We start from the raw sequence: 17,923 nt of genomic DNA on the forward strand, positions 1-17,923 counted from the left end.
AATCAGCCTGCTTCCCCACCTCATTCTCTGAATTTCCCATCTTGAGATCCCCATAAAGGTAAATGGTTAAATGTTAGTCAAGGGCTGTGTTCTTATAAAGCTGTCGCGATAAGGTCAGACGGGAGAGGACACCCAGAGCCAGTGTATTTGGTCCGGTCCTTTAAAGGACTATGACCAGCCACAAGGAAGACCAAGACACTTGGTCTTAGAAGAGTTTAAAGGAGGGAAGGTAAAGGGAGAAAGGAGGAACCGATCACAATGATCTACTATAACCCTCCCAGGGGATGGACAACAGAAAAGTGGGTGAAGGGAGACATCAGTCAGTATAAGACATGAAAAAGTAATAATAATTTACAAATTATCAAGGGTTCATGAGGGAGGGGGAGAGGGGAAAAAATAAGGAGCTGATACAAGGGCTCAAGTAGAAAGAAAATGCTTTGAAAATGATGATGGCAACAAATGTACAAAGGTGCTTGACACGATGGAGGGATGAATTGTGATAAGAGTTGTACGAGCCCCCAATAAAATGATTTGGGAAAAAAAAAGTTTATAGGCGTCTGTCTTGACGAGGTGTGTCTTGTGAAGGAGATGGTTTCCTGCCTTAAGGCCTTAGAGAGGGGCCGCACTCCCTGGCTGGCTTGGTGGGAGGAGGCATCCCTGCTCTAATTGCACGCCCTCCCCCCCAGCACTTTCTTGTCACCTCGTGTCATGGTCTTCCCCAGGATAATCTCCCAGCTCACGACCCAGTTCCTTATAAACCTCACCTGTCCTGGGGACTTGGGTTCTATGTCCAAATCTCCTGCCACTCACAAATCCGTGTCCTTTGTCCGGTAGACTTGCTGCTTGTGTTCGCTTGAGTTCTTGGGCAAAAAGGTGCCCGGGGTTGAGTGCAGCATGAAAAGCTGAGGTCACACCCTCTGTTGTTGAGAACGATGTGGGTTAGATGGTCACCGGACTCCTGGCTCTGAAATCCTAATTGAATGCAATAAGATAAGCCAAGTGGGTCTTTATCAGAAGTATTTGCAACATGCTCTTCTCCCCATTTCCTCTGATTCTCTTGACACAACACCACCTTGGAGAACAGCTCCTCCCAGAGGAGTGAGGAGTTTCCCTGTGGAAGTCAACCTCACTCTTAGCTCCTCTGAAGCCCCCTGGGGATGCCCTGGGGCACCAGGAGGTGGGTATGGATTATGGAATGTGGAAACTGAGGTGGAAATGAGGGCTAAGAACTTGAGGCATTTTATTTGTGCCTTTATTAAATATTCATTGTATACTTACTGTATGATTAAAACAAAAACAAACAAAAAAACACCTCAGAATTCACTGCCACTGAGTTAATTCTAACTCATTAGGGCCGTATTGGCCAGAGAATTGCCCCTGTGGGTTTCTGAGACTCTAACTCAGTGGTTCTCAACCTTCCTAATGCCAAGACGCTTTAATACAGCGCCTCACGTGGTGGTGACCCCCAACCATAACATTAGTTCCGTTGCTACTTCGTATCTGTAAGTTTGCTACTGTTATGAATTGTCATGAAATATCTGATAGGCAGGATGTATTTTCATTGTTACACATTGAACCTAGGTAAAGCATAGTGATCATAAAAACAATATGTGATTCTATATTGTGAAATATTTATTTCTAATGGCAAATCAATGAAATGTTGTCTTGAAGCATGGTGTAGCATGGGTAACAGTCTTCACGCAGGGTACTCATAGGTGGGCGTATCTGCATGTGGGCGGACCCGCCTGGAGACGGACAGAGGAGCGGTGTCTCAGTTCCTAAGACCATCGGAAATATGGGTCGCGCCCACAGGTGAGCACCGCTGCATAAGGTTTCTGGAACGCAGGTGTTCCGGGAGCAGAGGACCTCTGCTCTCCTGTGGAGCAGCTGCTGGGTTAGCAGTCCAGAGCTTCCTGCAGCACCAGGGGGCTCTACTGGGCGACACCTCACCTGTTAAACCGCACCCGCGCCGTCCAGTCAATTCCGATTCTTCGTGACCCTACTGTGCAGAGTGAGGCTGCCCTTTGGGGCTTTCCAGACCTTACAGAGAACGCCAGCCCCGTCTTCCTCCTCGAGAGACGCTGGTGGCTCCACCTGCTGAAAACCAGCACCCTGTCCCATTGCCTTCGTCCATTCTGACCCCGAAGAGGGTCAGAGAGCCTGTCTGTTCTCCCCAGTTGGGTTTGAATGGACCACCTTGGGTTAGCCGTCCCGCGCTTCCCCGCAGCACGCCCATTAGGGCTCCTCAGACACCTGTTAGGATGGCCCCGGGTTCAGGACTGACAGCCGCCCCTTGCTGCCGAGGGTGGAAGGGCAGCCTTGGTGCACTGCTGGGGATGGGGGGATGCACAGTGCTGCGGTCACTCTGAAAAGGATGGTTGTTGTCTCTTGTTCCCATTGTGCATTTCGTGTGCGTTGGACGGAGGCTGACAGAGCACATCACCGGCATCACGGCCGGCCGGTCCTGCGCATTGTTTCAGCTCCTCCGTCGCATTGCGTTCCCCTCTCGATGCCGTGTCTTCTGTTGCAGGCCCTCGGTCTTGCCTCGCCTCTCGGAATGTTGCCCTTTGGCCTAGAACGGGTGCTTATGCTAAAGGCGTGTGCTTCCCCATGTGGCTGTGCCCTTAGACTTGTCCGGTATTGGCTGAAAACGGAACCCCGGGTGTGCGTTCAGATCCAGACCTGCAAGGTGACCAAGGGCCACAGGCCCAAGGGTCCCTCCCGCCAGTCTCTATCCGATCCGATCCGGGTGCCTGGCCCCTTTTAGGATGTTTGGTTTTTGCTCCGCCTTTCTGTTTCCCCTGCTCTATCCGGGGCCTTCTAATGGGATCCCGGCTAGCAAGGTTGGCAGCGGTAGCCGGGCACCCTAAGGTGCTGGCTTGGCAGCTTCTTCTAAAGTTAAGTATAATTTTGCTGGATGACCCAGCACCCCACTCCTGCTTCTCTACGCCAGAGAAGTCAAACCTCTTCCCGTGATCCACCCCGAGGGACTCGCGCTCATAGCAGTGGATTTATGAGCGCTCAAAGCGAGGTAAACCCAGGTGCCCATCCGCTGATGCATGCGGGGGAAGAATATTGTTTCATAGAAAGGGGAAGAACGGACGCCACGCAGCCGCATCGGTGCCCCTCCAAGAGAGTCGGGTGACGAAGCCAGACACCGAGGTGGACGGGACAGAGCACCTGCACAGGGAGCTTCCTGGAGTGTTCAGGGTTCTTTGTCTTGAAGCTGGCCTTGATTAGTGGAAAGACCCAATACCGTCGCTGAAAGCATGTCCTACTGAACACTGTTAGGAGGTGACTCCCCGTGGTGATTCTGCCGTGGTAAACACAACTAAAAAGAGAGGAGGAGGGCCGATATCCTGAGGGGAGGGGGAGGGCCAGGGAGGGCAAAGGGGGAACCCGTCACAAGATTGGGTAGGTAGCTGCCCCCCACACACCAAAGGGGGCAAATAACAGAAATGTGGGTGAAGGGAGACAACGGACCGTGTAAGATATGAAATAATGATAACAGTATATAACTGATGAAGGATTCACGAGGGAGGGGGGGGAAAGAGGAGCTGATACCAAGGGCTCAAGTAGAAAGAAAATGTTTTGGAAATGATGATGGCAACCTATGTACAAATGTGCCTGATACGATTGATGTATGGAATGTTATAAGAGCTGTAAGAGCCCCAGTCAAATGATTTAAAGAGAGAGAGAGAGAGAGAAGGGTTTACGTAGACCCCAGTTGTTGCAGTCAGGCTCAGGAAGGTGCCATCCGATCGCTGTAATTCCTAGGGCTCTCCCGAGCACGTGCTGGCCGTGGAGATGAGGTCCATGCTCCTGTACCAATCAGATGCCGACGCCCACCCCCCACGCCAGTGCCCACACCTCCATACGTCTGTCTTCCAGCCCCGGCAGGACATGCCCCAGCTAGCTCCGAATGGGCCACAGCCCTGTGTGTGACCAACCCATTCACCTCGCCAATTTCCCATCACGGGGGCTGAGCTTTGTGCCCCCTTCGGCCCACCTGTTGGGAGCAAGGGGTACGCCTGCCTCTGCCCGCTGGTGCCACGGCAGCCTCGTGGCGGCCCCTGAAAGGGACGTGGGGGACCTCTCATTGCAGTGCTCCTCACGTGGATCAACTGCGCCAGTGTGCGATGGGCCACCCGGGTGCAGGACATCTTCACCGCCGGGAAGCTGCTAGCCCTGGCCCTGATCATCGTCATGGGCATCGTGCAGATCTGCAAAGGTGAGTGCCATCCCAGCAGCAGCCGGCCTGCGCCACAGAGCGGGGAGGAAATCGATCGTGGGCAGGGGTCCACCGTCCTCCCGTGCTCACCTCGGGGCTCCCTGGGCACCCCTTCTGCCCCAGTCCCAGCACAGCCCCTGCCTGGGATGTGATATCTTTGGCCACACTTTGAAATTGGGGACAGAAGAGCAGAATTTCATCCGTTTCAAAATGACTCATGAGCTCGACAAGAGAGCCCAGCATTCCAGGGCCCCTGCCAACATTCCCCACCGGATTTGGTCCTTCCCAAGCCGGCGTCTGTGTTTGGTTTCCATGGGACCCCTGGCGCCGGAGAGTCACATGACCAGTCACATGCCCTGAAGGCAGTGAGGGGTGCCTGGATTTTAACCCCAGGAAGCCTCATTCCGTTTCTGCTACGTGTTTGTGGGGGTGGGGGGGCGCCAGTAGGGAAACACTTCAGAAAGTTCAGGAAGAGCTACCAGGATTGTTTCATCTTGTGTGTCCGTAACGTCTCCCTCCGGTGATAGCGATGGTCATTACAGCGCAGCCGGCTGAAGCGCTTTGGCGGGCTAGCATGTCCTTCGAAGAACGCCGCCGCCGCCACCATGGTGTCTTTTCAAAGGCTTTGAACCCTCCTCCTGCACTCTCAGTTCCTTCACTGAGCCGCTCGTGCCCGGCCGGATCCTGAGTGACAGACAAGGAAGTTCAGTCACCCTGGGTCTCATGACCCCCACAGTCGCTCAGCAGCCTCTCTGGAGGGCTCTCTCTGGACAGGTCAGGGGGGTGGGGGACAAGAGATTCCATCTCGGTAATTCAGATGAGAGAGGAGACTTCCGGGCCAGCAAATGGGTGGTCCTAGAGAGGAGCAACCGGGAAAGGAGGTGAGAGTGGGTATAGGGCTCAGAGGGTGTCACTGGGGTCACCGAGTTCTACAACAAGGGAGGGGGGGAAACCAATACTAAATTCACTATTTACCAAGGAACCTCTATTCTCGGGGACTCTCTCCCCCTGGAGTGGGGAGTGCAAAGAGATAGGAAGATACTGTCCAAGAAAGAAAGACAACCGTAGCTGGCAGGAAGCGTGGAGGCGTACGTTCACCTGTGGGCGGCCCTCGATTCTTTCCCATGAAAAGGTGCCAGCTTTGCCCTCACGGACTGGTCAGGAGGCTGCTGGCGACCCCCGGGCTGCGTCTCCTCCCCAAGGGAGCAAGCTCCCTCCCTCTCCAGCCTCCAGACTGTCCGGCTCCTCCTGAGCCCTCCCCTGGCCTTGCTCCCCAGGAACGTCTCCTTCGGAAACAGGGCCTTGTTAAGCATGTTCTGGAAGGTTCTGGACCCATGTTCCCCCGGTGTGTTCAGCTGGGCTGCCCGGACCTCTGATTCGCCTCTCAGAGCAGCCCTTGCCCCTGTGTCCGCAGGAAAGTACTTCTGGCTGGAGCCAAAGAATGCCTTTGAGAATTTCCAGGAGCCCGACATAGGCCTGGTGGCCCTGGCTTTCCTCCAGGGCTCCTTTGCCTACGGAGGCTGGAATTTCCTCAACTACGTGACCGAGGAGCTTGTGGACCCCCACAAGTGAGTTGAAACAGCCCAGCCCTCCCCTTGAGTTCCCCGGGAAGGACTTAGCACCTGCTGTTGAAAAGGCAGAGCCCGATAGATGCCCACGGCCCACTTCTCCCCGGGTTCCACCCCGTCCTCTCTCCTGCCCGTGATCTGGTTGGTCCTGAAGAAACCGTGTTATTTCCAGAGAACAGTGATCTGGTGACTGTCACAGGCAGGCAGGGCAGGCCCAGAACTGGAAACGATGCTGAGATGACCCCACTGCCTCAGAGAATGGCACGTGCTTCTCTCTTACTCACCTGTCTTGCCGCACGCCGCTCTTTGGGTCTTGCGACAGGGAAGAGCGGCATGGTGGAGATGCAGATCAAAGTGGGGGAGGGACGGGACGCCAGGCTTTCTGTTCAGCCTGAGTGGTTTAGCTTCCTTCCAATTGCCCTGCCCGCATTGAGACAAAACACACTTCCCGGGGAAAGGGACCGTCACCCAAGACTGTAAGAAAGACAGAAGGGGTGTCCAAGGCTCCAGGTGGTCCCTGGGTGCCATGCCTCCCCCTCTCGCCTCCTCTTCTTCCTCTGCAGGAACCTGCCCAGAGCCATCTACATCTCGGTCCCGCTGGTCACGTTCGTGTATGTCTTCGCCAATATTGCTTACGTCACCGCAATGTCCCCTCAGGAGCTGCTGGCGTCCAACGCAGTTGCAGTGGTAAGAAACCACACCCCCGGCCTCTCCATGCGGGAATGTTGACATAGGCTTGCTTACATCATAGCCTTACTTACTTTTCCTTGCTACATGACCTTGTGAAATTGGAAGTCATCCTGATTTCCAGACCAGAAACCACATCCTTCCCTCACTGGGGAGCCTGCACATTACAGGAGCAAGCTGGTGGCTGGTTCGACCGAGAGCCGTTCTAAGAGCCGAACTGAGTGGTCGTGACAGGGCCCACAGCGCTGGGAATACGCCCCATGAATCAGGATTCCTCCTTACTGTACACATGAGCACGTGGAGACTCCGAGAGCCTGGCCTTCTTTGCTCAAAGGCTCTCGCTCCTTCGTGGAGGGGCTAGGAATTGACCCCGGTCTCGGATTCACAGGCCTGTCTCCCTCACTGTGCTGCAGAACAAGGGAAATGGGTGCGAGGCCCGGACACACACCACCTGGGTCCCCCTCCGCCTCTCCGCATTCTGCATGTGCGGCCCTAGTTTCCCTAAAGCAGGGATAATAAGCATTTCTTCTTACTGTTACTGCCCTACATTTGGTCTCTTTTAGGAAGGGACCTGGTGGTGTAGTGGTGACTGGTTGGGCTCAAGGTCAGCAAGGTCAGCAATTGGAAACCACCGGCCACTTTTCGGGAGCCAGGCTGGGCTTTCTACCCTCTTAAAAAAGAGTTCTAGTCTGGAAGGCAGCGCTCGCTGAACTTCAGAGAAGGCTCAATGGGCAAAGCCCATCTTCCCGAGTTGAAAACCTTTTATGGACAAGACGTTATCGTGGGAATGAAATGGGAGCAGGCGTGTCCACAGGCGGCCTCGGGGATTTGGTCTTGTGATAGAGGAGCGTGTGGGAATGGCAGCTAGCGGACAACAGAATAATCGTGGGATGGTGGCAACAGTGTCACCATGGTGAGAAGCCTGGGAGCAAGTGTAAGAGATGACAGAGACACCAATGGCTTCCACGTGCCCCCTCTCCCAAGGACCGGCTTTAGCACAGTGAAAAATGAGGCTGGACGTTTTTCACATTAATTTTTTTTTTTTGTTAAATAAACTTTGTAATAGTTTTTTTTAAAAAGAGCTCTAGTCTCGGAAACTCATAGGGGCAGTTCTACCTGCCCTGTGGGGTCGCTGTGTGTGCAGTGTCCACTCAATGGCAATGAGTTTGGAGTGTGGAGCCCCAAACGGTCCCAGAACCCCCGCTGTGTAGCTGCCACATGGAAGGTGGTGGGACCCCAGGACCCCAGTCTCTCCTCTCAAGGAGCTTAGAGAGAGTGTGGGCGTGGAGACGGACAGTGCATGGGAGGCTGAGGGGTGGGGCCCCACGGCAGGCTGCAGGGGGCCAGTTGACACTTCAGCCCTTGCTTGACGGAGGGAGGGAGGTGCGCTCTGCCGGACTTGTGACCTCTTCTCTCCCCTCTCCTCTTGCCTCCCTGCCCAGACGTTTGGCGAGAAGCTCCTGGGCGTCATGGCCTGGATCATGCCCATCTCGGTGGCCCTGTCCACGTTTGGAGGCGTCAACGGGTCTCTCTTCACCTCGTCCCGGTGAGCTGCCCGTCGCTGCCCCGGCCAGGGCCCCCTCTGCTGTCCACATTGCTCTGTCTCTGTGTGGGGGCTGTCTCTGTCAGCAGGGGTCTGTGTGGGCATCTGGGGGCGGCCTAGTAGAGGGAGCGGTGTGTGCTCACGTGCGGTGTGGCCGTGCCAGTGTGGATGGGCTGACGATGTGTGGACCATGCAGGCACATAGCAAACAGGCCCCCGACTGTGCACCCCGCAGTCCGACAGAGCCTTGGCTGCTCTCCAAGCGTCCCCCTCCCCACCCTCCTGCCAGCGACTGCTGCTGGCTAGACAGGAACCCTGCTCCAAGAGGGGCCTGGTGGAGACTTGCCTGGGGCCTCCGGGTCTGATCTCTCTTGGGTGGGGAAGTCATGGGACTGGACTGCAGGTGACTGCCACCTGTGCCCTTGGGGCTACAGGCCTCCTCCCTGCACAGCACAGAGTCAGCTGTGGGCAGCCTTTGCAGGCCTACCTGAGGCAGGCCAGGCGGAGCGTGTGAAGCAAACGGGGCGGGGGTGGGAGGGGCAAAAGCAGAAAGAGCCCTTCCCCAGAGAAAGAGCCTGTTGTTCAGCCACAACTGCTCCCTATACTTTCTGGGGACCCAGAGGCACGGATGAGCCCACGAGTCCCCAGCTCCTGCCTCCACAGACCCCGGAATCTGGGTTCTCATTGACATCCGTCCACCCCTTCGCTGCCTCTCGTGTCTTGAGCTTGATCGAACGTGAGACAAGACCCGCCTGAGTCGCTGAGGTCCACAGATGCTGCAGGATTCCCGGGTGTGGGCCGCCGAGGGGTCCGGGAAAGATCCCCCACCCTTCCCAGGACAGTCCCACCCTAAGAGATGGGGACAGCAGAGCGTCCTGTCCCCTCAGGGAGGAGTTGCAGTGTGGTGACCGTGGAGTCCGGGTACAGGACGAGGAAGTGAGAACTCAGGTGTCTCCGCCCCCGGGACCCTCCGGTGCTCACCCCGGGCAACCTCGTGTGCAGGTTACATAGGAGCAGCGGCCGCTGGAGACCCCAGCCGAGGGCGCGTGTAGAAGACAGTGACCCCCACGAGGCTCCCTGGGAAGCGTTGGAGGAGAGCGACTGGCTCCAGTCGCTTCAGTGGGGTTTGTCCCTCAGGCAGACCACGCAGGGTCTGCGTGCATGGGTGCAAGGCGTTTGCATGCGGGGGACCGGTGCATGGTGTGCCCGCCACACCCAGCCAGGCCTCCTCGTGTCATCTCCCAGTCTCTCCCTCTGTCCCCCTCTCACTCTCTGTGCTTGGGGAGAGGATGACCTGTCCTGAGATGTAGGAGTGTGTGTGGGGTGTGTGTCTTGCTTAATGTCGTCGTCTCTTCTGTTGTCTGCTCGTCAGACGACCAACTCTGGTGAACCTCGACACTTGCAAATGTCACTGGGCCCGACGGTGCCGCTGGGCCCGGGCTGCACGGGGAGGGATGTGCCTGTGGGCCCGGGCTGTGTGCATGAGATCAGGGGGACGGTGGGGGGGCCTCAGTGTGGCACATGAGGCGGCGTTGTAGCATGGGGTAAAGGCACCGGCACAGAGGCTGCCTGCATGTCTGCACAAGGCTCGTGGCCACGGGCCAGGTCGTTGACGGCAAATGCACGTGAGTCCTTGGGGCTGCAATCAGCCACTCCACTCCTGACAAGTTGCCGCTGCCAGCTCCCTCGCCCACAGGTACAGATCACAGGCTGCGCTGAGTCTTCCCAGCACACCGAGGCTGGCTTTTCTCTGTGCCCCTTACCACCCCCTGCTGCTCATTTCTCTGTGCTGCTTCCTCTACAAAATCCTGGGGGTGGGGGTGCGGGGTCTCAAAAGTATCTCATTTTGACTCAGGTGTAAGGACTATCCCAGTTTCGGGAATCTTCTTTTCTCTGGAAGAGGCCAGGAAGGAAGGGCTGCTCTCTTGTTAAAAGTGCCGCTTTCTTTGGATGTAGACGGAATGCCGGCGATGCCGTGCTGTACTAGCCTTGAAAATAGAGGAAAACCCATCCAGGGGATCTAGGCCACCACCTCCACACCCCGTATGACTTCTTTCTGAACTTTTCAAGTTGTTCATTTTTGAAAAACTATTTTTGCATCAATGGTAAATGTCCCGTCTGTTTTAAAATCTCCCTTTTTTGAGGGGGGGCCATGAAGCGTCAGGGAGGAAATGGGGGTTGTTCGTACGCCCCCCTCCAGAGATGATCCGTGTCAGTGTGTTCACGGGCGGCTGCACAAGGGGCTGAATCGCAGCGCACGGACATTCCGTTGTCTCCGCTGCTGCTCGCCACGGGCATGTTCCCCGGCAGCCACGTGGCTTTCAAAATCGTGACCACGGACCGAAATGCAGACCTGCCCTCAGTAACGCCATCAAGACCCTACTTTGGGGCATTTGGGTTTCCTTCCTTCCCACCTTTCCAAGTACATCTTTGACCAACTCTGTTCATTTCTTTTTTTATTGTTATTATTACTAAAAGATCATTTTACTGGGGGTTCTTACAACTCTCATAACATCCGTTGTATCAGGCATGTTTGCACACGGGCTGCCACCGTTCTTCTCTGGACATTTACTTTCCATTTGAGCCCTTGCCATATTCAGTCCTGAAGGGCGCCTTCCTGGGAGTAGAATAAGCAGCTCGAAGGATATCGAATGTTAGGCAGCATGTACATGGAATGCATAGTTCTTAAGTGTTTGGTTTGATGAATGTGGGTGCTTCTAGACACCCATCGCCCCAAACAAGACCAAGAACATATGCGCATGTCCCCTAAGTTCCTTCATGCCCACACCTCCGTGGCCGCAGCCGCTTCTGTTTGGAAGATGAGTGTTGTTAGGACCATCACGATGCAGAGCTCACCCTCCCAGCACTTCAGGCACCGTGTCCCTGCAGGCAGTGCAGAGGACACACTTTAGAACCTAGAGGAACCACCCAGACAGGGCCCTGCGGGCACCGGGAGCCACATACACAGCGACTGGCGGACCCCGAGCCGTCCAGATCCAGGGGTCTTGCCCGGGGCTCTGTGCCCAAGAGCCCTCCACCTGCCCAGTGGCTGCTTTGGGTTTGCCTGCACCTGCCTTTGTGAATGTGGCTCCTGTGGCTAGTTGGCTGGGCCCTGTGCATGTGAAAGGGGATGGAAGGGGTGGGGGAGGTCCTGGGTAAGGGTGGGCCAGAAGGTGGGCATGCCTGGGTGGTCCCAAGCTGACCTGCCTCTCTCTCTGCCAGGCTGTTCTTCGCTGGAGCCAGGGAGGGCCACCTTCCCAGCCTGCTGGCCATGATCCATGTGAAGCGTTGCACCCCAATCCCAGCCCTGCTCTTCACAGTAAGAGCCCCTCCCTTTACCGGACCTGTGCTGAGCTGGGAGCGCACACTTCCCACCTATGCCCCCGTCACCCTCCTAGTCTGCTGTTAGGTGTCACTGGGGCTTCGATACAACGGCAGATGGCACACGTGGGCTTTACAGATGTCACGTGTTAACATACGTGGCTGCTAATGAGAAAGGTTGGGGATTTGCGTCCACCCAGAGCCACCTCACAAGGGCTCCATTCTGCTCCAACACACGGCATCACCATGCGTCAGAAGCGACAACTGGTTTGGGGTTGTCTTTTTTTTTAATCAAGAAACAAGCCTGCGTCCTGAAAGACCGCAAGGCTTTCGGTCCATCTCATGGCCCTTCCTCCCACCCTACCGGCTCCGCTGCGAGCACTGCCTCCCCTAGAAGCTTCTCTTCCCCAGGGGTCTCGTCACCGCCTCTTGGCCGCCTCAGGCCCCAGCTCCGGGGACACCCGATGGGGAACATCAGTTGAAAGAAAGATCACCATTAACCTGAGAAAAGAGGGAGAAGGCAGTGTGGGGTGGGGAGGGCCAGGAAAAAACAAAACAGCTCACGGGACCCGAGAGAAGACTTTTTCCGGGAGAGCTAGAGGAAGGGCGCAGAGACCTGTCCTCCTCATTGCATCTTTCGGCTCTGTCTGTCTGTCTGTGTCCGGGTCCTGGGCGGAAACAGGGCAAGTTCCTCTGGTCCACGGGAGAAGCAGTTAGAGTCAAGACACGCATGGTACAACACTGGGGGGGTGTCAGTGCAGCAGCAGTCTGGCCTGCTCGCCCCTTAAGGAGAAATAAATTAACCTGAGTGACAATCAAGGAGGAGAAATGTAGGGAGCCCATTGAGCCACTGGCTCCAGGACCAATCCAATTGTTTACGGCCAGCATCCATTCTGATTAGCTAGTGCCCATGCCAGGCCGTACCAGTGGGTAGATGCTTGTTCCCCACCCCCTACGATAAGAAAGCACTTGTTGCCAAGGAAGGTGCCGGCGAAGGCCTGGGCGGCTAGGGACGCGTGGGAGTGTCCCTTCTGAGGACACCATTGTGGAACGCCCTGGTCGGGCTGGAGGCAGGAGAGTGTCTCACCTGATCAGGTGGAGTGAACCCCTCCTCTAGTCTCTGCACACCTTTCCCATCCCTGACAAACCTCTCCCCTCCCCCAGTGCTTGTCCACCCTGCTGATGCTGGTCACCAGCGACATATACACGCTCATCAACTACGTGGGCTTCATCAACTACCTCTTCTACGGCGTCACAATCGCTGGACAGATCGTCCTGCGCTGGAAGAAGCCTGACATTCCCCGCCCGATCAAGGTGAGAGCCTCCCTCTGCGCTCCCCTCCTCCTCCTGCTGCTTCCTGCCCCTCCGCCCCTCCTCTCCGCCTCCTGATTGTTTCAGCCACCAACAGGAGCCCTGGTGGCATAGTGATTACACATCGGGCTGAGATCTGAAAGGTCAGCAGTTTAAACACACCAGCTGCTCTGCTGGAGAAAGATAAGGTTTTCTACTCCCGGAAGCAATTACAGTCTCAGAAGCCCACCCTCTCCTATAGGGTCACTATGAGTCACTATTGGGGTTTTCTGGGGGGTCTGCTCTTTTTTATTAATAATTTTATGAGGGGCTCTTATAAATCTTTTTTTTCTTGGCAACTCTTATATAACAATCCATCATTCAATTGTATGAAGCACTCTTGTACAGATGTTGCCATCAACATTTCCAAAACGTTTTTGTACTTGAGCCCTTGGTATCAGCTCCTCTTTCCCCCCCTCCCTCCCCCACCTTCCCACCCTCGTGAATCGTTGATCAATGGTACATTGTTGCTATTTGGTGTCTTACACTGTCCAGTTGTCTCCCTTCACCCACCTGTCTGTGGTTCGTCCCCCGATGGGTCTGCTCTTGCTGCTGGGAAGCAAGGGACATGTGTGAACGGGGCAGCCATGTGTCTGTTCTCCACTGAGCATCAAAATCCAAAATCCAGTCGATGCCGGCTCATCTCGACCCACGAGGGCAGCGTCGAACTGCCCCCGTGAGCTTCCGAGACTGGTTCTGTGTGGGAGTAGACAGCCTCGTCTCTCTCACTGGGGACACCCACAGAGGAAACTGCATCCGGGGAGCGAAGGCAGATTGAACTCCACTTTCATCGTGTCCTGCACGCTATGTCTTGAACCCCAGCTGATTTCTTCAAGGTTTCTGATCTCACCAACACTTTCCTGGGCCCTCCAGTCTGCTCAGTGCCTGTCCTGTTCCTCCGGAGGACTGAATTCACGTGCGCTGTCTATTCAAGAATGAGAGTCCTCCTTCCCTCGGCCTACCCAAGTTCTAGCCATTTCCCAGGGGATGTTTTCCAGTACACTCAGCCCTGCCTGGCCTCTGTCCCGCTGATAAATTACTGTGGGGCCCTGGTAGCACAGTGGTTCTCCGGAGAGGTCAACGGTTCAAAACCACCAGCCAGCCGCTCCTCGGGAGAAAGATGCGACTGCTTACTCCCTTGGAGTCCCAGCCTTGGAAACCCAGAGGGGCAGTTCGACCCTGCCCTACCGGGGGGCTGTGAGTCCACACCGACTCGATGGCAGCGAGTTTGGTCTTTGGGGTCTGGGTGGCCCTACACCGAGTAAAGCGCCCAGTGAACCTATCAGTTGCCAATAGGAACCTATAGGTCGCTCTGGGATAGGAATGGGTGGAAAAGTCTAGAACAAAACCTGCTGGAGTGCTACAAGTTCTCCTGCAAGTTCATAGAGTAGCCCCGAGCCGATGTGAACAATCCTGTTCCGGAAACACGGGAGATTAGATGCTTCTAGAACATTCCTCCAATTTAGGGATTAAGGGCTCTCCAAACCTTGCAGCCGGTTGCCCCGTCATCCCCACCACCACTTTTACACGTGCTTGAGGGAAGAGGTGGGAGAATCACCCCCCTCCCCACCTCATGCACACCATTTAAATCATCCCCCACTCCCCACCACCCTGTGAGAGGGGAGGATGAGGGGTCGAAAACAGGACCCGAGCAAGTCTCCAGCCGTGGCTGATGCCAGGGACGGCTGCTGCTTTGGGAGGTGCCCTCAGGGCCAGGGATGCCTTGTCCGGTGCTGGGTCTCTGGATCTCTTGGGTCCTGGCAGGCTTGTCTTCTGCCCTTGTTTGGAAGGATGTACTGGGGCTGGTCCGAGGTAAGGGCCCGGACCTTCCTTCCCCGTGCCTGGAGGTGAGGGAGCGGCAGGGTGTCTGCTTGCCCTTAGGAATGTCTCAACTCCACCTGGGGACCTCGGCGAGTGCATGCCCACGTCACCCAGTGCCCACGGGCTTCTTGACTGCCCAGGCTCAGGCATGGGTAATGAGGCCCTGTCTCACCCTGTCCTGGAGGGGGTAGATGAACAGCGGGGGTTGTTCCCTCCCTGACCCCTGACCCCTCTTTCTTCTCACCAAAATTTGTCCACCTGGAACCTGCCGCCTCGGGGCCTGGGGCAGGGGAGTCTCCGGACAGAGTGGAGCCTGCCTTGTGCCTGCACGGGGCAGGGGAAGGAGGGTGCCCTGCTCCTGCATCACGCACGGGGTCCCACCCGCTCATGGCGCCTCTGTCCCCACCACAGATCAACCTGATCTTCCCCGTTATCTACTTGCTGTTCTGGGCCTTCCTGCTGATCTTCAGCTTGTGGTCGGAGCCCGTGGTGTGTGGCATCGGCCTGGCCATCATGCTGACAGGCGTGCCCGTCTACTTTCTGGGTGTTTACTGGCAACAGAAGCCCAAGTGTTTAACTGGTTTCATTGGTAAGTCGTTGAAGGTTCTGGGTGGCCAGAGGGGCTCTGAGTCTGGGATCAAGAGTGATTCATGGTCTTTGGGGGTGAGGTGGGGCCAGGATTAGGAGCTCCAGCTTCATCTTGATCTGGGTGATCCAAAGAAAGGCAGGCACCCTCCCAGAGATCTCTGAGAAGAGAGGAGCTGGCCCTTCCACGTGAGACTTGAACCTCTGCAGGAGCTGCCCCGGGCTGGGTGGAGGCCAGTATAGCCTAGGATTCAGCCGTTAATGGATGTGGGGGGTGTGGAAGATGGGGGCCTTGGTGAGCATGGGGCAGCCTGCAGAAGCCGACTTCCCAGAAGATGCAAGAGGCAGGGGAGGTGGCCAACCCCTGGAGAGGGAGTCCCCTTGTGTGCTGAGGTGAAGCCTCGGGGCAAGACAGAAGATGGGACAGGCCCTGGCCTGGCCGGTGAGGTTGGAGGGACACTCAGCCTTAAACTTGACCCAGGTCCCGTCTGTTCTCCTGCTGCAGAGTCCCTCACCCTGCTGAGCCAGAAGCTGTGTGTGGTCGTGTACCCCAAGATGGACGGGGACTCAACCTCGGAGGAGCTGAGTGAGGAGGCTCACGAGCTGCAGCAGCCCATGCGCCGCCGCCACGAGGAGCAGGGCTCACAGGGCCAGCTCTAGGCCCAAGGGACACCTCCCCACCCATCTGACTCTTCCCGCCTTGACCCTCTTTTCTGGCCTATTTCCTTGTCTGGGGCTCCCCCAACACACACACACATATGCCTGTCAAATCGGGGAAGGGCCTGGGTGTGGGTGGGGAGACATGGTAAAGACACTAACATTTGTACCCAAACAATCAGCCTCTCACCCCTAGGTCCCCACACCGGGGCTGCTCAGAGCTGTTAGAGGGCAGTGCCTGGACACTGACCCCCCAGTTGCCTTCTGGGGGAACCCAACTTCAGTGCTGCCTTTCTGTCCATTCCAAGGTCCAAGGGAAGGACTCCACTGAGAGGCCTGGCAGCTGGTACTGGGACCTAAGAAATCAGCGGGAACGCTGCCCTCTGTCCCCTGGCCCCCACCACCACCCCTGCCGGGACTCCCTATCCAGGGGAAGGTTCCTTTCAGGTTACCGCGTCCCCACTGAGCTAAGGACCAACCACCAGGAGAACTGTCCCGTTACACTCCCCCCACCCCCATCCGCTACCCGGGCCCTGGAACAGATTGGGAAAGCCTCAGCTCTCAGCATCCTGGCCCTGCCTCCTGCCTCCTGCCCCCAACTGGTGCCAAAGCTTCCTGAAGTCAGAAAGCGTCTCATTTTCCATGTCACCGACATGTCTCCCCTAGGACCGACACAATCGCTCAGCCCCTCCTCTCACCCACGCCCACAGGAAGGAGCGGTTGCCTTCTTATCCTGGCAGACACACCCCACACACACCCCAGAGTCTGCTGCCCCACCCATCCCCGCCCCGCCCTGTCTCCAGCCTGTGCCCTTTGCCTGCCCTGGATCTTGGCGCCAGGCCCGGGTGGGAAGGATCCCCAAGCCCTTCAGACACGACCTTGGAGCCAAATCAACCTGGGTCACCTGGAACTGGGCCCAAACGTTCAGCCTTTCTCCCAGCCCTCAAGACAGACCCGGGTATTACAAGCCTGCGAGGGCACCAGGGTGTGGGGCTGCTGCTTTCCCACCTTCTAGAGGTGCCCGGTCAATCACCTCAGAAACTCTGGGGGAAGAGTATTTTTGGAAGGCCATGTCCTCTCCCCATCCTCTCGTTCAAACCCCTCCCTCCCCATCTTTGGACAGTGTCCTTTGGCACAAGGGCACCCCTTTGGAGACCCTGAGAGGAACCCCTTGAGAAAGCCCCTCCCTCGGTCAGAAGCAGACACTCCGTTTCCCTGTGCTCCTGGGCCTGGCGGCCTCCCCACTCACTTCTTTCGTGCTAGGGACCCGGGGTCCTTTTGTCCCAAAGCAGGACACCCTTTGTCTGCCCACTGCATCTGCTGAACTGGAATACCCAGCACCCCCTTCCCCCTGGCCTGGATCTCCCAGCTGCCCTTCCACCTCTCCTGACCCATTGTTGGTGAGGCGCTGGCTTGGTCTGAGTGGACCCCAGCCAGGACATTCCTTCAGAGGGGACACCAGGCGGGCTGGGCTTGGGCCTGTAGGGTCTCGTTCCGGATCTCCTCATCCCTCCAACCCCCTCCTCTCCAATGATTGTTTTTTTTTTTGTAATATGGATGCCTTACTTTTTGGATAAATATTTTTAAAGCTAGTATTTCTATCTCCTTTGGGCGTTTGTTTTTAATGTAAGCTCGTTTGGGGGAGGTGGGGCTACTTAGGGTCTAGATAATGATCTCCTGTCTTTGGATTGGTTTTAGTGTTCTGTTTGGATTCCGAAGGATTTATTTTCCCTTTTGGTTTAATAAAATTTTTCATGAAAATGGAAGGAATTTGATGGTGTTTGTGTTAGGCCAGGTTGACGTACAGAAATAAATCCAGTGACACTCATATATGTGTAAGAAAGAGCTTTCTTATCAAGAAGTAATAATTTATGGAGAAAACATCCCGGTCCAACTCAAGTCCAAGTCCGATATTATCCATCAGTCCCGCTTCAGATTCAGGCAGCCACATGCAATGATGCAAACTGCAGGAAGATCCCAGGCTGGTGGGTGCAGTCTTGTGGATCCAATGGGGGTGGTTCTGACAGCCGTGAGGGTCATCCAGTAGGAAGATTGAAGGCAGAGAAGGGGTGAGGGGAAGGTTCCCAGGACGCTCCTTATGAGAAAGCCATGCCCACAAGGAGTCACCATCAGGCTGTGACCTGATTGACAGGCTAAACTC

The 17,923-nt window shown here is 56.1% G+C and overlaps 1 protein-coding gene across 1 annotated transcript in view; it reads left to right on the top strand.

Moving 5' to 3' along the window:
- The window catches only part of SLC7A8 (solute carrier family 7 member 8), a 60,116-nt gene extending 42,588 nt beyond the window's left edge, over positions 1-17,528 (top strand). Inside the window, exons 5-12 of the mRNA XM_004698901.2 lie at positions 4,106-4,231; positions 5,646-5,799; positions 6,363-6,486; positions 7,929-8,032; positions 11,251-11,347; positions 12,514-12,663; positions 14,932-15,109; positions 15,611-17,528. Of these exons, the coding sequence (XP_004698958.1) occupies positions 4,106-4,231; positions 5,646-5,799; positions 6,363-6,486; positions 7,929-8,032; positions 11,251-11,347; positions 12,514-12,663; positions 14,932-15,109; positions 15,611-15,765 (1,088 nt within the window). The 3' untranslated portion in view covers positions 15,766-17,528. The remainder of the gene's footprint in view (positions 1-4,105; positions 4,232-5,645; positions 5,800-6,362; positions 6,487-7,928; positions 8,033-11,250; positions 11,348-12,513; positions 12,664-14,931; positions 15,110-15,610) is intronic.
- The last annotated feature ends 395 nt before the right edge of the window (positions 17,529-17,923 follow it).

Source organism: Echinops telfairi, unplaced genomic scaffold, assembly GCF_000313985.2.
Source record: "Echinops telfairi isolate 266 unplaced genomic scaffold, ASM31398v2 ScPeMD7_18;HRSCAF=68, whole genome shotgun sequence".
Taxonomy (NCBI): Eukaryota; Metazoa; Chordata; class Mammalia; order Afrosoricida; family Tenrecidae; genus Echinops; species Echinops telfairi.